The sequence below is a fragment of the Selaginella moellendorffii genome, unplaced genomic scaffold (genome assembly GCF_000143415.4).
Source record: "Selaginella moellendorffii unplaced genomic scaffold, v1.0 SELMOscaffold_85, whole genome shotgun sequence".
NCBI classification, from domain to species: Eukaryota; Viridiplantae; Streptophyta; class Lycopodiopsida; order Selaginellales; family Selaginellaceae; genus Selaginella; species Selaginella moellendorffii.
In genome coordinates, this window is record NW_003314346.1 from 754,609 (window position 1) to 767,132 (window position 12,524).

A 12,524-nucleotide genomic window follows, 5' to 3' on the forward strand; every position below is an offset into this window, starting at 1 on the left:
GCCACATTGTAATGCTGCCTTAAATGAAATAAAACTATCTTTTTAAAACATGGAGATCCACTTTAAAAACTTTTCTTTAGCTAGTAGCTGATCCAGGATCCATCAAGCTCGAAGAACTTCGAGGTCGAATATTGGATGTAAATTGCTGAAAGGCACATTGAGTAAACTGCAATCACCTTGGCTTCCAGGCTGCCATCGTTGGGAACTTGGATCACTTTCACGACCTTGCAATCCTCCTTGACTGCCTAGATGTTCTTCTGGCAGCTCACACCACGGAACATAGACTTGCTATCGCTGGAAGAAGCATTCGTCAGCTGGAGTGCCTCCCACGAGTTGTTGCCACTGTCATATCTCTGCAACGTGTTGGCATCGTAGATCCAGTTGCCATGCACAATACAGCGGCACCCGCACAATCTAGTCATGTCCACCACTTCCCAGGAATGATCTTGTGCTGAGAAAACAAGCGTCTCTCCATTACCAGCGCGCAAGATAACCATCTTGTTACCATCCACGACGAGAGCGTTGCGAAAGGCCATGGTCCCATGCGGTGGCAATGGCGGGAGGGGATACCATCGGTCCTCCAATCGGGGCCCTGCAATCGAATCCCCCAGTGTCGTAGAAGCCCCGCGGTGGAGGAGGAAGAACCATCCACGCTTTCTTGGAGCTACTGGGATTGAACACCATGATCAAAAGTTCGTCCTTTTGCCTGAGGATCACCGTGGCGACAAGCCATTCCTCGTCCAACCCTGTGCAGCGCGATCATCATAGAACTTGGGGGGCTGGAGATGAGATCCCCATGACACTCGCAGGAGGCACTGGTAAGCGGCATCGCTGTCCAGGCCGGGGATGATTGTCGTCGCCATAGCCCAGCTCTATTTGCCCTAACTCCAGATCCAAGGAGCCCTTTATACGCAGAGCAGGGATATGCCCCGGTTGGGCATCTTGACGAGCCAACGTTTCTTTTTCCTTGGCGTCGCTGGCTGCGAGGAATTTGTCGCTTGCCTCTTATGTAGTCGCTATGATGATCACTGCCTCTTCGGGGGCGAGACATGCATCACGACAGCCAAGTCTTCTTTAGGATGCCCCAGTGCGATGACGGTTTAGTCTCTACGTGTTCTACCAACGCCGCGATGCCCACAATGGGGATATGGAGCAAGGACTGCATTGTTTGATAGGATACTCATCAAGGACGAGAGAATCGCCAGATATCTTTAACATGCATGGAATCCCTCGAGATTCCAGAAGAAGCCCACAAGAAAATGAAACAAGAACCTGAAGTGTGTCTGGAAGAGTGTATGCTGGACATTGGTCGTCTTTTCTTCCCACTTTGCAGGCAAGTATCTGGACAAGACAAACCATCGATCAACCTGCTTGAATCAAAACAGAGCAAACTCTAAACCAAGATGGCAACCGACAAGAAGTTCATTCCCGCGTTTGCTTCCCACACACAAGAAAGTCACAACAAGCTAAGCTGTTGGACATCACAGCACTGCAAGAAAACGAGTACAAGCTCGATCACTCACCTGGGCTGGCGGAGCGTCCTGGAGTGACACACTGCGTTGCCGCTTCCCTACAACCCGAATCAAGCTCTCGCGGCCCTGGAGCATTGTAATGCCATCGGCCGCTTCCTCCTCGCCCTCCCAATAGACCTCAACCGTACTAACACAGAAAAAAACCATTTCATAGAACTTTTCATCTGCAAACACGACATCCTTGTAGAAAGAACTTATTCATCTTTAGCTAGTAGCTCATCTAAGCTCGAAGAATCTGAACGGCGAAGCTTATGGGATTGACGCTGGATGCTTGGCTTCCAAGCCGGATCAACGTCACAGCCTTGCAATTCGCCGAGACTGCCCAGATGTTCTTCTGGCAGCTCACAGCGCGGAAGAAAAACTTGTGATCGGTGGAAGAAGCGGTCGTCAGCTGCAGCTCCTTCCATAAGTTCTTGCCTCCAACACAATGATCCGGCCATGTCGTTCCATAGGTGCACAAAGTAGTGGCGCCGGGGCAATCCAGTCGCCACTTCCCAGGAAAGATCTTGGGCTGCGAAAACAAGCGTCTGTCCGGCACCACCGGGCGAGCTCAAGATCACCTGGTTGTGAAAAGATTTCGTTTCCTGCGGTGGAGAACGCAGCATTGGTGCTGCGAAGCTCCATCGATTCTTGCGTGCATCGAAGACGCTCACCGATTTGCAAGGAGATAGAGCTTGGGACCCAGAGCCCTGCACTCGAATCCTCCCGTGTTGGGCTCATCCTGGCGAGCTTGTACCGGCAATGCACATTCTGCTATCACATATGCCCACTTTGGGCATCTTGACGAGGCCATCAAGGTTTTCCACTCCCCTTCTCTCGGAACATCCTATTACGGGTCCTTTGCGAAGAAAATCGCGATGCTGATGCGAGGAAAGCCAGGACGTGGTGACCTGGACGACAATAGTGAGCACATATGCCCCGATTGGGCATGATGACGAGGCAAATGCCGCAACGAACTCTTCGGGCTTGGCTCGGGCCGAGACATGCATCACGCCAGCCAAATCTTCTTTGGGATGCCCCAGTGCGATGATGGTTTAGTCTCTACGTGTTCTCCCAACGGACTCCATGCCCACAATGGGGATATGGAGCAAGCAACTGCATTGTTCGATAGGATACTCATCAAGGATGGCAGAGTCGCGGGGAATGTTCTTTAAGGTGCATGGAATCCCTCGTCATTCATCTCTTTGGGACTCGCATTTCCTGGTCCTCCGCCGAGAGGATCTTTAAGATGACGGTGGAGGCCGAGTGGTGATTCTATCACATCGCGGTCCCGATCGAAGAGCTCTTGAGACGGTGACACTGAGGACTTGGAACTGGCTGTGTGTAGCAGCAATGGATTCTTCGCAGTCCACAGCGGGATGGAATGGCGGAGTTGCTTACCGGTTCTTATGACTTCAAACAAGGCGGAGCAAGTTGCAGAGGCCTGCGCAGCCGTCTCGGGCCCGGCACTACTCGGAGTAGCCGATCTAGGATCGATCATTCATCGTCTTGGAGACCTGGCAAAGTTCCACTGGAACATTAGCGTCCGAGAGAATAAGAAACCAGGCCACCTGTTGCTCGGACAAGCGATCCCCTGGACCCTTGACTTCCGCCAGCTTTGCCTCTTTCTCCTTCCACAGCAGAAGATCAGGCATTCCAGCCGTCCAGTTACTGTGGTCTTCTGCAAGAAGCTTGCAAATCGCCGACAATCCTGGACCTCCGATACAGACCGTTATTGTTTGAAGGTCTTCAAGCGAGTACTTCTCCCAGTTTACCCCGCTACATGATGTCCCGTAGTGCTCTGCCCAAGTCTCAGCCACGAGTTGCCTAGCTCTGCCATCGCGTATGGCTTGAAGACGAGATTCAATAAGCGAGCTTCGGACTGGATAGAAAGAATCCGTGCACAAGTCCAATGGTGCAGTCTGCAAACAAGAACTGTAGAGCAACCACGAGAAAATGAAACAAGAACCTGAAAAGGTGTCTGGAAGACATCTGGAACGTCTGAAAAGATAACATCCCACATGAACAGCCCGAACAATGTCAGCCATATGCCACTTTCTGAATGGACTCCTTTCCAGCCGCCTCCATCTTCTCCGGCATAGTATTGAAGTGCCAGGTCCTCCACACTGCATTGTTGCCCATCGTAGCCATAAAATCTGCTCTTCATTCCATTGGCATTGTTTGGCGGCCTTCCCATAATCGTCACCTTCAGAAACAGAGTTGTAGCTGAAGGCCAAATATCTGGAAGACACAGTACGTACCACTTTGTGTTTTTTCTTTAAAAGCGCTCCATATGGAGGTACTTTCCACCTTCTAGGAGGTTTTCCTAGTCGGAGAACCCTCCGTTGCAAAGCGATACGATCCCCTCCTCGGACGTTGAAATCGTTTAATCCGTTTTCTGCAACGAGCAGGCTCTCTTCTAAACGCTGTAAGTGCTCCAAGTCAATAGATAGCCGGAGAGTCCAGTATCCTCTCCGTCCAGGACAATACTGCATGCTAAGGACCTGCTTGAAGAGGTTTACAGCTTCAGCGTATCTGGTCAAGAGCCAGTTTTCGTTCAAAAGCATTGTCCGCCATTGGTGAAAGAGCGTACCTGCGTTCTTTCTCCAGAAAAGATGCAGCCACAGTACAGATTGTTGCATACACCCATGCAGCCGAAAATCATGCTAAAAATGGATGCTTGATCCTGGTGTGTGCATTGATCAATTCGAGTGTAGTCCTTGCTTTTCGAAAGGAGGAGTTTACAGCCTCAGAATTACCAGCTTCCAGGGACATTGCTGAGCCAATTGCAATGCCTGAAAACTTGACGGTCAGACAAATTTTATAACAAAGTAGGAACGGACCTGCTCATACGCCAGAAAGTCCTCTCGAGAAGCAAAGACTGGCATTGTTCTAGCGCACCTATAGCTTGGATACTTGATCCTTCCAATATCCACAAGAAGAAAAACATGGAACTCCTGCTCACCGTTTAGAAAGAACAGCCTCTGAATAAATAAATAAATAAATAAATTGCTCAGCATCAGCAGTGTAACACTTTGGAGAGGATGTCAACTGACCTGTAAACGCCAAAGTAGAACTTCAAGTGTTTCGGCTATTCGAATGCATGGGCCGGTTGCTTCACGAATTAAAGCCGTTAGATTACTGCCGCCAAGTATTTCACACTTGTATAAAAAACCAATGATCACTTGCTACTTACAAATGCAGAGAAATCAATGCATCTCGAATTGCTGTAATAAGCTGAATCTTTTTCAAACTTAGCGTAGTACTTTTGATCTGTAAGCAGGAACAGAAATAAAAGCAAGGAAGAAAGTCTTAGAAGTAATTACCATGATTTTGCTGTTAACTGCCAAATCTTTGAGCTCCTGTACAGTCAGAAGTTCAAGCAACTCAGACGAATTAACATCCGCGTCGAAAACTAAGTAGCGTCTCTCTGTTACAAGGGAGCAAACCCTTGGCTTTTCCCTTGAGCTTGTCGATTGTTTTCCTGAGTTTCTGAAGTTTTGACTTGGTGCTCTCTCCAAGTTCATTGTCGGAGTCGTCGTCGGAACTGCTGTGAGAATCTGAGTTATCCGTGTCGTCTACTTGTGCGGTCATTCGTCGAGCTTGAACATCTTGAAGGGCGCTTGCGAGTTCGAGGTAAGTGGCAATGTTGATGTGTGTTGCCACTTCTCGAAGGGATCGTCGGAGGCCTTGCATGTACCATTGGTAAAGTAATGTTTCAGTGGCACTGTTGCCGCATTTGCTAGCATGTCGAGTGAAGGTTTGAGTGTAGTTGTCGATGGATTGACCGGACTTTTGCTTGAAATTTTGGATCTTGTGAAGTCATTGGCTTTGAGTGAGGGAAGACTTGAATCGGTCTACAAGCTTGAGTGTGAGGTCGTCAAAACTTGTATTTTGAGGAAGTGTTTGAGCCCATTCGTTGGCTCTCTTTCGAAGGGTACATCGGAAGTAGTATGGAAGTTCAGTCGTCTGGCCGTTGATTCATATTGCTTCTCGGAACTGTTCGACATGTTTCTTGGCATCTTCTGACTTCAAACCATGAAATAGTGGATAGGAGATGTGTCTTCCAATGGGTATGTTGGCGATGGTGGTAGTGACTGCCATTTGCTGTTGGTAGTAATGTCGGTATTGTCGAGGTTGTTTTGTCAGGTTGTCACCATGGAGTCCTAAGGTGATTTGTAGCAAGGGGTTGTCAGGGTCAACAGCAAAGTCGGTGTAAGAGGAAGGTAGTGAATTGTTGTTGTTGTTTAGTGGACTCTTCTCTGTTTTTTTTCTGTGTTGGGACTGTTTTCGGGTGTGTCGTCGACATCGTCGTCGGTGTCGGGTTGCTTGCCAGTGTTGATTTTTGGAAGATGGTGCTCAAACTTGTTGTCGACGTACTTGTCGGAGTTATGTTGTGTTGGTTGTGGTTGTTCTTCTAAATTGTCAAAGAGTTCTTCGAACGTATAGTTGTGTGGTGATTGTGGTTTCTGTGGAAGATTGTTGTTGTCAACAATTGGTTCGTCGATCTCGTTGTTGTTGGATGATTGTAGCTGTTCGGCAGCTCGGTGTGAGTTGTTGACTTTTTTGTCGAGTGCTTGACTATTGGACGATTCGAGTCGTTCGTCTTTACTGCTGTTGACGGGGTATATCGGAGTGCAATTGTAATTGGTGAAGTCAAGTTGTTGTCTTGTCAGCACGTTGAAGTCGAAAGTGTGTTCGAAAAGTCTTGCTGATAGCGGGCTTTGGTAGATGTTGGAAGCAAATGTGGGATATATTGGTGTTGTGAAAATCGGTTGGTATGGCAAAAATGGTGCTGGTCTGGTGAAGTCTGTGAAGCTGGGCAGGAAACTTGGTCGTTCGTTGTCACTGTAGATGGGGTTGGTGAATGTACCTTTGAAGTGGTTGTATGCTGCTTGAAAAATGTTTTGTTGCTTGGGCGTAGTCTGTGTCAATTGCTTGAATGTTTGGTCAGGCTCTGGCACTTTGGTGGGTGCCGTCGAGGGTGCTGCCGGTGGTGTGTTTGGTGGTGTTGTGTAGTTGGAGGGTCTAATAACTTGATTCAACTTCTCTTGGTCTTTCTTTCTCTTTGTTTCTAAATTCTTCAAATCTCTTATCTAAACGTCGGATAAGCCGTTGTCGGTCTTCTTCCGACTTGCTAGATGTTCTTCATGGTTTTGGATACATGCATTCTTCTACTGGTTGTCAGTGTCAGATTCATATCTGCAGTCAATCATGCAGTTCAGGCAGAACTTTGGGAAGACTGTCGGCGGGCCAATTGTCAATAAAGTTGTTGTGAGCTTGTTCTTTCTTTTCAGTGCAAATATCGATGGTGGTGCGTGTTGGGTTGGGTTGTGTTCAGCCAAGTTGTGTTGGGTCGAGTGTGCTGGTGCAGTATGCAGACTAGTCTTCCACTTGCTGGTGCCGAGATGGAGTTCGATGAAGAGTTTTGGATATTTGGGTTTGTCTGGAATGATTTCTTCGATAATGTCGTCGAGTTGTTCAAGACCGGATTGGGCGATGGTGTGATTGGCGAGAGTTGTTGTAGTGAACGTGTTGATTTTGAACCGAGTTCGGACTGTAGTTTTGGTGCTGAGCTACTGACTTTGTAGGAGGGGTTGTTGAAAAATCAGTGGTGCGTTGTGAAGTTGTCCCTCGACAAGTTGTCCAATACCGGGTAACAGAGTGATGGGTTCGTTGTTGGTGTAGGTTCTGAGGATGTGCTTCAATATTGGGAGTGGGCGCAAGAATTGGAATCATGTTGGAGCACTAAGATTGCTGGGTCGACGATTGCTCGGAAGATGGGTTTGTTTCGGCAGTGGTGTCAGTTTGTATTGAGCGTGCTGGTTGAGGGCTTGAGCTTGGAGTGGGTGGTCCTGTGCTCGGAGATGGAGTTCGCCAGTGAAGTTGCTGAGTGCTGGGCAACTGGAGTTTCTTGTCGAAAAGGGTTGTTGGTGTTCTTCGTTGGTGATGGGACTCGGAGATCTTGAGAGAGAGCTTTCATTCTTCAAAGATCTCCTTTGGAAAGCATTTGTCTGTACTGCATTGGACAGTGACCGCTTGGACGCCGTTGATCCATATTGGTGGTGGCATTTGCTTGTTGAATTTAGGCGAATTGGGTGGCAAATTGGGTAGCGAATTTGGGTGAGTTGGGTAGATTGCTTGATCATTCTTGCTATCTGTGCACAGAGAATGGAGAAAGAACGGAAGAATTTGTGAACCTGAAAGGGAATTCAAAAGCCGTGGTCACCAAATGAAGAGGTGTAGAAACTCCTCTTCGCTGGAAATCTATTGTTAGTAATAAAACAAAAGAGAAAAGGGCCCGACTGCGAAGAAGCACGAGTAAAAGAATGCTGTGTATTGATAAGAAAAATGATGGAATGGAAATAGAGATCCACAATTCGGATTCCCCCCTTTGAAAGGCTAGAGGTTCTAACTGCTAGCATATACTATATGCTGTGCATGATTTAATCTATGGCTCCGATGCAGCTTTGGGTTCAAAGTCAGAGTCCCCTGAACTTGGGTTTTTGGTTGATACAGTCCTCCACACTGCATTGTTGCCCATCGTGGCCATAAAATCTGCTTTTCATTCCATTGGCATTGTTTAGCGGCCTTCCCATAATCGTCACCTTCAGAAACAGAGTTGTAGCTGAAGGCCAAATATCTGGAAGACACAGTATGTACCACCTTGTGTTTTTTCTTTAAAAGCGCTGCATATGGAGGTACTTTCCACCTTCTAGGAGGTTTTCCTAGTCGGAGAACCCTCTATTGCAAAGCGATATGATCCCCTCCTCGGACGTTGAAATTGTTTAATCCGTTTTCTGCAACGAGCAGGCTCTCTTCTAAACACTGTAAGTGCTCCAAGTCAATAGATAGCCGGAGAGTCCAGTATCCTCTCCGTCCAGGACAATACTGCATGCAAAGGAGCTGCTTGAAGAGGTTTACAGCTTCAGCGTATCTGGTCAAGAGCCAGTTTTCGTTCAAAAGTATTGTCTGCCATTGGTGAAAGAGCATACCTGCGTTCTTTCTCCAGAAAAGATGCAGCCACAGTACAGATTGTTGCATACACCCATGCAGCTGAAAATCGTGCTAAAAATGGATGCTTGATCTCGGTGTGTGCATTGATCAATTCGAGTGTAGTCCTTGCTTTTCGAAAAGAGGAGTTTACAGCCTCAGAATTACCAGCTTCCAGGGACATGTCAACCACCTGAGCCAATTGCAATGCCTGAAAACTCGACGGTCAGACAAATTTTATAACAAAGTAGGAACGGACCTGCTCATACGCCAGAAAGTCCTCTCGAGAAGCAAAGACTGGCATTGTTCTAGTGCACCTATAGCTTGGATACTTGATCCTTCCAATATCCACAAGAAGAAAAACATGGAACTCCTGCTCACCGTTTAGAAAGAACAGCCTCTGAATAAATAAATAAATTGCTCAGCACCAGCAGTGTAACACTTTGGAGAGGATGTCAACTGACCTGTAAACGCCAAAGTAGAACTTCAAGTGTTTCGGCTATTCGAATGCATGGGCCGGTTGCTTCACGAATTAAAGCCGTTAGATTACTGCCGCCAAGTATTTCACGCTTGTATAAAAAACCAATGATCACTTGCTACTTACAAATGCAGTGAAATCAATGCATCTCGAATTGCTGTAATAAGCTGAATCTTTTTCAAACTTAGCGTAGCACTTTTGATCTGTAAGCAGGAACAGAAATAAAAACAAGGAAGAAAGTCTTAGAAGTAACTACCATGATTTTGCTGTTCACTGCCAAATCTTTGAGCTCTTGTACAGTCAGATGTTCAAGCTACTCAGATGAATTGACGTCCGCGTCGAAAACTAAGTAGCGTCTCTCTGTTACAAGGAAGCAAACATATTATGAAGTACACGATGAAAGAAATTGAGTACCAACTAACTATGGACTGCAGAATTTGTGTCACCAATATCTTCATAGAAAATATTCTGAAGACGGAACCATGGCCCTGAAAAACCACAGTCTCCCTTGAGTCATAGTTTGTGCGACGGCATTGAGCCAATCTTACAAAAAGGCGCTGTCCATCAGACGAGATTGAACGAAATGCCTCGAGACGTTAGAACGTCTGGAGTAAAGAGATGGAGATCCGGTTCCAATACCACTTGGAGCATGTAGAGAAAATTCTGTTGGTATCAACAGCCGTGGTCTTGTCCCTTGTCAGCTGCATCCATCAGACGGCTCCATTTGACAGCCAGCACTTTTTCTTCTGAGAGACTTCCAATAGTCCAACTCTGGATCTCACGGAAATCAAGCTTGAGGCATGCAGCTTCCGATGTACTCTCGGAGACATATCCCTGAAAGCTTTGTGAACAATTGAAAAATGCCCCAGAGATTAGTTACCTGAACGTCTACCACGCCTTTGTCCATGAGAGGAGACAAATAACGCGAAAGCTCTTTTGGAATATGTCCCAGCGAAAGCCCATCCGCTGTAAGCACCTGGCGCAATGTTGTTGTCAGCCATGAAACACGTCCATTCAGTCAAGTTTACCTTCACAGCGTATGTATCCATGGGATTTTCTGGTTCCCTTATCAGGTGAACTCGCATCCCAGCTTGGCACTCGACGTCTTTGTGGTACTTACGGCCAGCAATCCTTGCCTCCAGGCACCCATTGTAAAGATCTCTAGTTTCACTGTTGAGCGCTGCCGGAAGGACGCTGTCGGCCACATCGGGCTCCTCAAAGCTTTCAAGAGTAGAAGAAACTTCCGGTTTCGGAGACCCTGCCGCCGGGTTACAGTCGACCCCAGTCTCGAGCGGAGGAGACTGCTGGATTTCTAGTGCGCAGTTTCCACTTTCCTCGTCCTCTATCTTTTTCGACAAGTTGAAGTGAAAGAGTGTATGCTGGACACTGTTCTTCTTTTTCTTCCCACTTTGCAGGCAAGTATCTGGACAAGAGAAACCATCGATCAGCATGCTTGAATCAAAACAGAGCAAAATCCAAACCAAGATGGCAGTTGACAAGAAGTTCATTCCCGCGTATTTGCTTCCCACACACAGGGCATTCCACCCAGTCACAACAAGCTAAGCTCAGGCCTCCTTTTATTTCCAGGGAAACATCACCGCACTCCAACTCATCCTGCAGGAAAACGATCACAGATCCACCCAAGAAATAGAAGCTCGATCAGAATGGAGGGAAATATTTTATTTGGCTAGGGTTTAGTTCTGCGAAGAGGAAGCGTCCTACACACAGCTCGGCGGTGTTCCATGCAGTAATCTCAGCAATGCTCCGTGGCCGTGAGATGAGAGCTTGATTCGGCTTGTTGGGAAGCGGCAGCGCACTGTGTCACTCCCGGCTCGGGTGAGCCTTTGAATTCACTAGAGCAAAAGCTTATGATATTAAGTGCACATGATTGAATTATAAAATAGATGCCTTCAAAGTTTGGTCACCTGTATTACAGCAAACACAAAGAGATCTTCTTAGCGTGCTTCGACCAAGGGGAGAAGTTAATATCTATATGGCATTTCAAGACTATGAAGTCAATATTCCCACTCCTCAAGGCTATAAAAACTGACCCAAAATTCCATTGCACAACCACGAGTTCTCATACTATCAAGTTCTCATACTATCAATTTAAGTACCATGGCATTAGTCATGATAATGTTTATGCTATGCCTCCTGGGATTATCTCCGTTCTCTACACTAGCATCTCCCTCTAGTATTATAACTGTGTCTGTGTTTAGGAAGTTCTTTCCATCCAACATCGCAAATCCTTTCTACACATACAACGATTTCATTCTATCCCACGTTTGGAAGCTTGGGGAGTCTTGATGTTCAAAAGAGGGAACTGGCTGCCTACTTTGCAAATGTGAAGCAGGAGACTGGAAGTAAACTTGCATAGTATTTATCCATTAATCTCACTAATGTCTTTGATTGTAGCACTGCAATACATTTGAGAGATCAACTGAAACAATGTTTATTGTGAGACTAGCCATGGGATTCCATGTCCTGCAGGTACAAAGGCTTACTGTGGAAGAGGACCTTTGCAGCTCACCAGGTAAGCTGAAAATGTTATATTCAATATTTAAAGTGTATATATACAGGAATTACAATTACAATGCTGCTGGAAAGGCTTTCAACATGAACCTCCTCCAAAATCCAGACCAGGTTGCTGAGAATGGCGTGCTTTCATGGAGGTCATCAGTGTGGTTTTGGATGCAAAATTCAAATTGCCACACCGTAATAACACAGAACCAAAGATTTGGAGGTACAATTTGAGCCATCAATGGAGGTCAGGAGTGTGGCAAGGGCAGTGAGACACAACCTGCATAGAACCACATCAATTATTACAAGGACTTTTGCTCACAGTTGGGTGTTTCACCAGGTGGGAACCTTGGCTGTGCTTAAATAAATGTTTTTAAAGTAATGAATAAGTAATTAACTATTGAGTATGTATTAATAAAAACAAATAATAAATCTGGAAATTGGTTGTTGATGATTGCAATCTTTACAATAGCAAGAATTACTAGAGCTGAAAAGTCATGTATAATAAAGCCGTGTGTGTGTATGGAATATGGAAAGGGAATACAGAAAATGTGCATATCAATTAGCCTAAAAACCCTAGTTTATATATAGGTCCAAAATGAAACTAATCCAACAACTACCAAAATCCTACTACAGTAATATTAGTATATAGCCATACACTTGGACCTTACAGCATACCCTCCTCTCGGAATAATAGAAGATCATTAGGGTTTTCTTGTAGATAGGCTGGGATCTAGAGGAACGTTAAGAGAAGGCATCGGTGGATCTGTACGTGATATTAGTTGTTCTTGATCCCTTTGTATGAAATATTTCAACCACTACACATGCACAATTTCTAGAGGATCGGCCTATTGGATGTCATAGTAAACCTCATAAACTTGCAGTCTAGCTTGCTGCAGCACCTGATACAGTCCTTTCCACTGCGCAAGGAGGCTCTTAGATAAACCATATACCGTAAGATGGGGTAAACAGATTAACACAAAGTCATCCACTTTATACTCTGCAGATGGACAATGATTGGA

General features: G+C 46.1%; 1 protein-coding gene and 2 long non-coding RNA genes across 3 annotated transcripts; all 3 read right to left on the reverse strand.

The window, feature by feature from the left end:
* Positions 1 to 2,925: 2,925 nt before the first annotated feature.
* On the reverse strand, positions 2,926 to 9,100 carry LOC9656052 (fanconi-associated nuclease 1 homolog; the record flags this gene model as incomplete). Its single annotated transcript, XM_024661784.1, has 6 exons — positions 2,926 to 3,433; positions 3,481 to 3,717; positions 3,773 to 4,046; positions 8,507 to 8,715; positions 8,764 to 8,904; positions 8,969 to 9,100. Coding segments are annotated over 6 exons (1,428 nt in total), but the record flags the coding sequence as incomplete, so codon positions are not given.
* LOC112341523 lies at positions 4,289 to 4,665 on the reverse strand. Its single transcript, XR_002990573.1, has 3 exons — positions 4,568 to 4,665; positions 4,355 to 4,495; positions 4,289 to 4,306 (listed from the first exon to the last, which is right to left on the reverse strand). It is a non-coding gene; the product is annotated as an uncharacterized LOC112341523 (long non-coding RNA).
* Positions 9,101 to 9,783: 683 nt separating the features above from the next.
* LOC112341524 lies at positions 9,784 to 10,051 on the reverse strand. Its single transcript, XR_002990574.1, has 3 exons — positions 10,011 to 10,051; positions 9,863 to 9,958; positions 9,784 to 9,816 (listed from the first exon to the last, which is right to left on the reverse strand). It is a non-coding gene; the product is annotated as an uncharacterized LOC112341524 (long non-coding RNA).
* Positions 10,052 to 12,524: the final 2,473 nt, after the last annotated feature.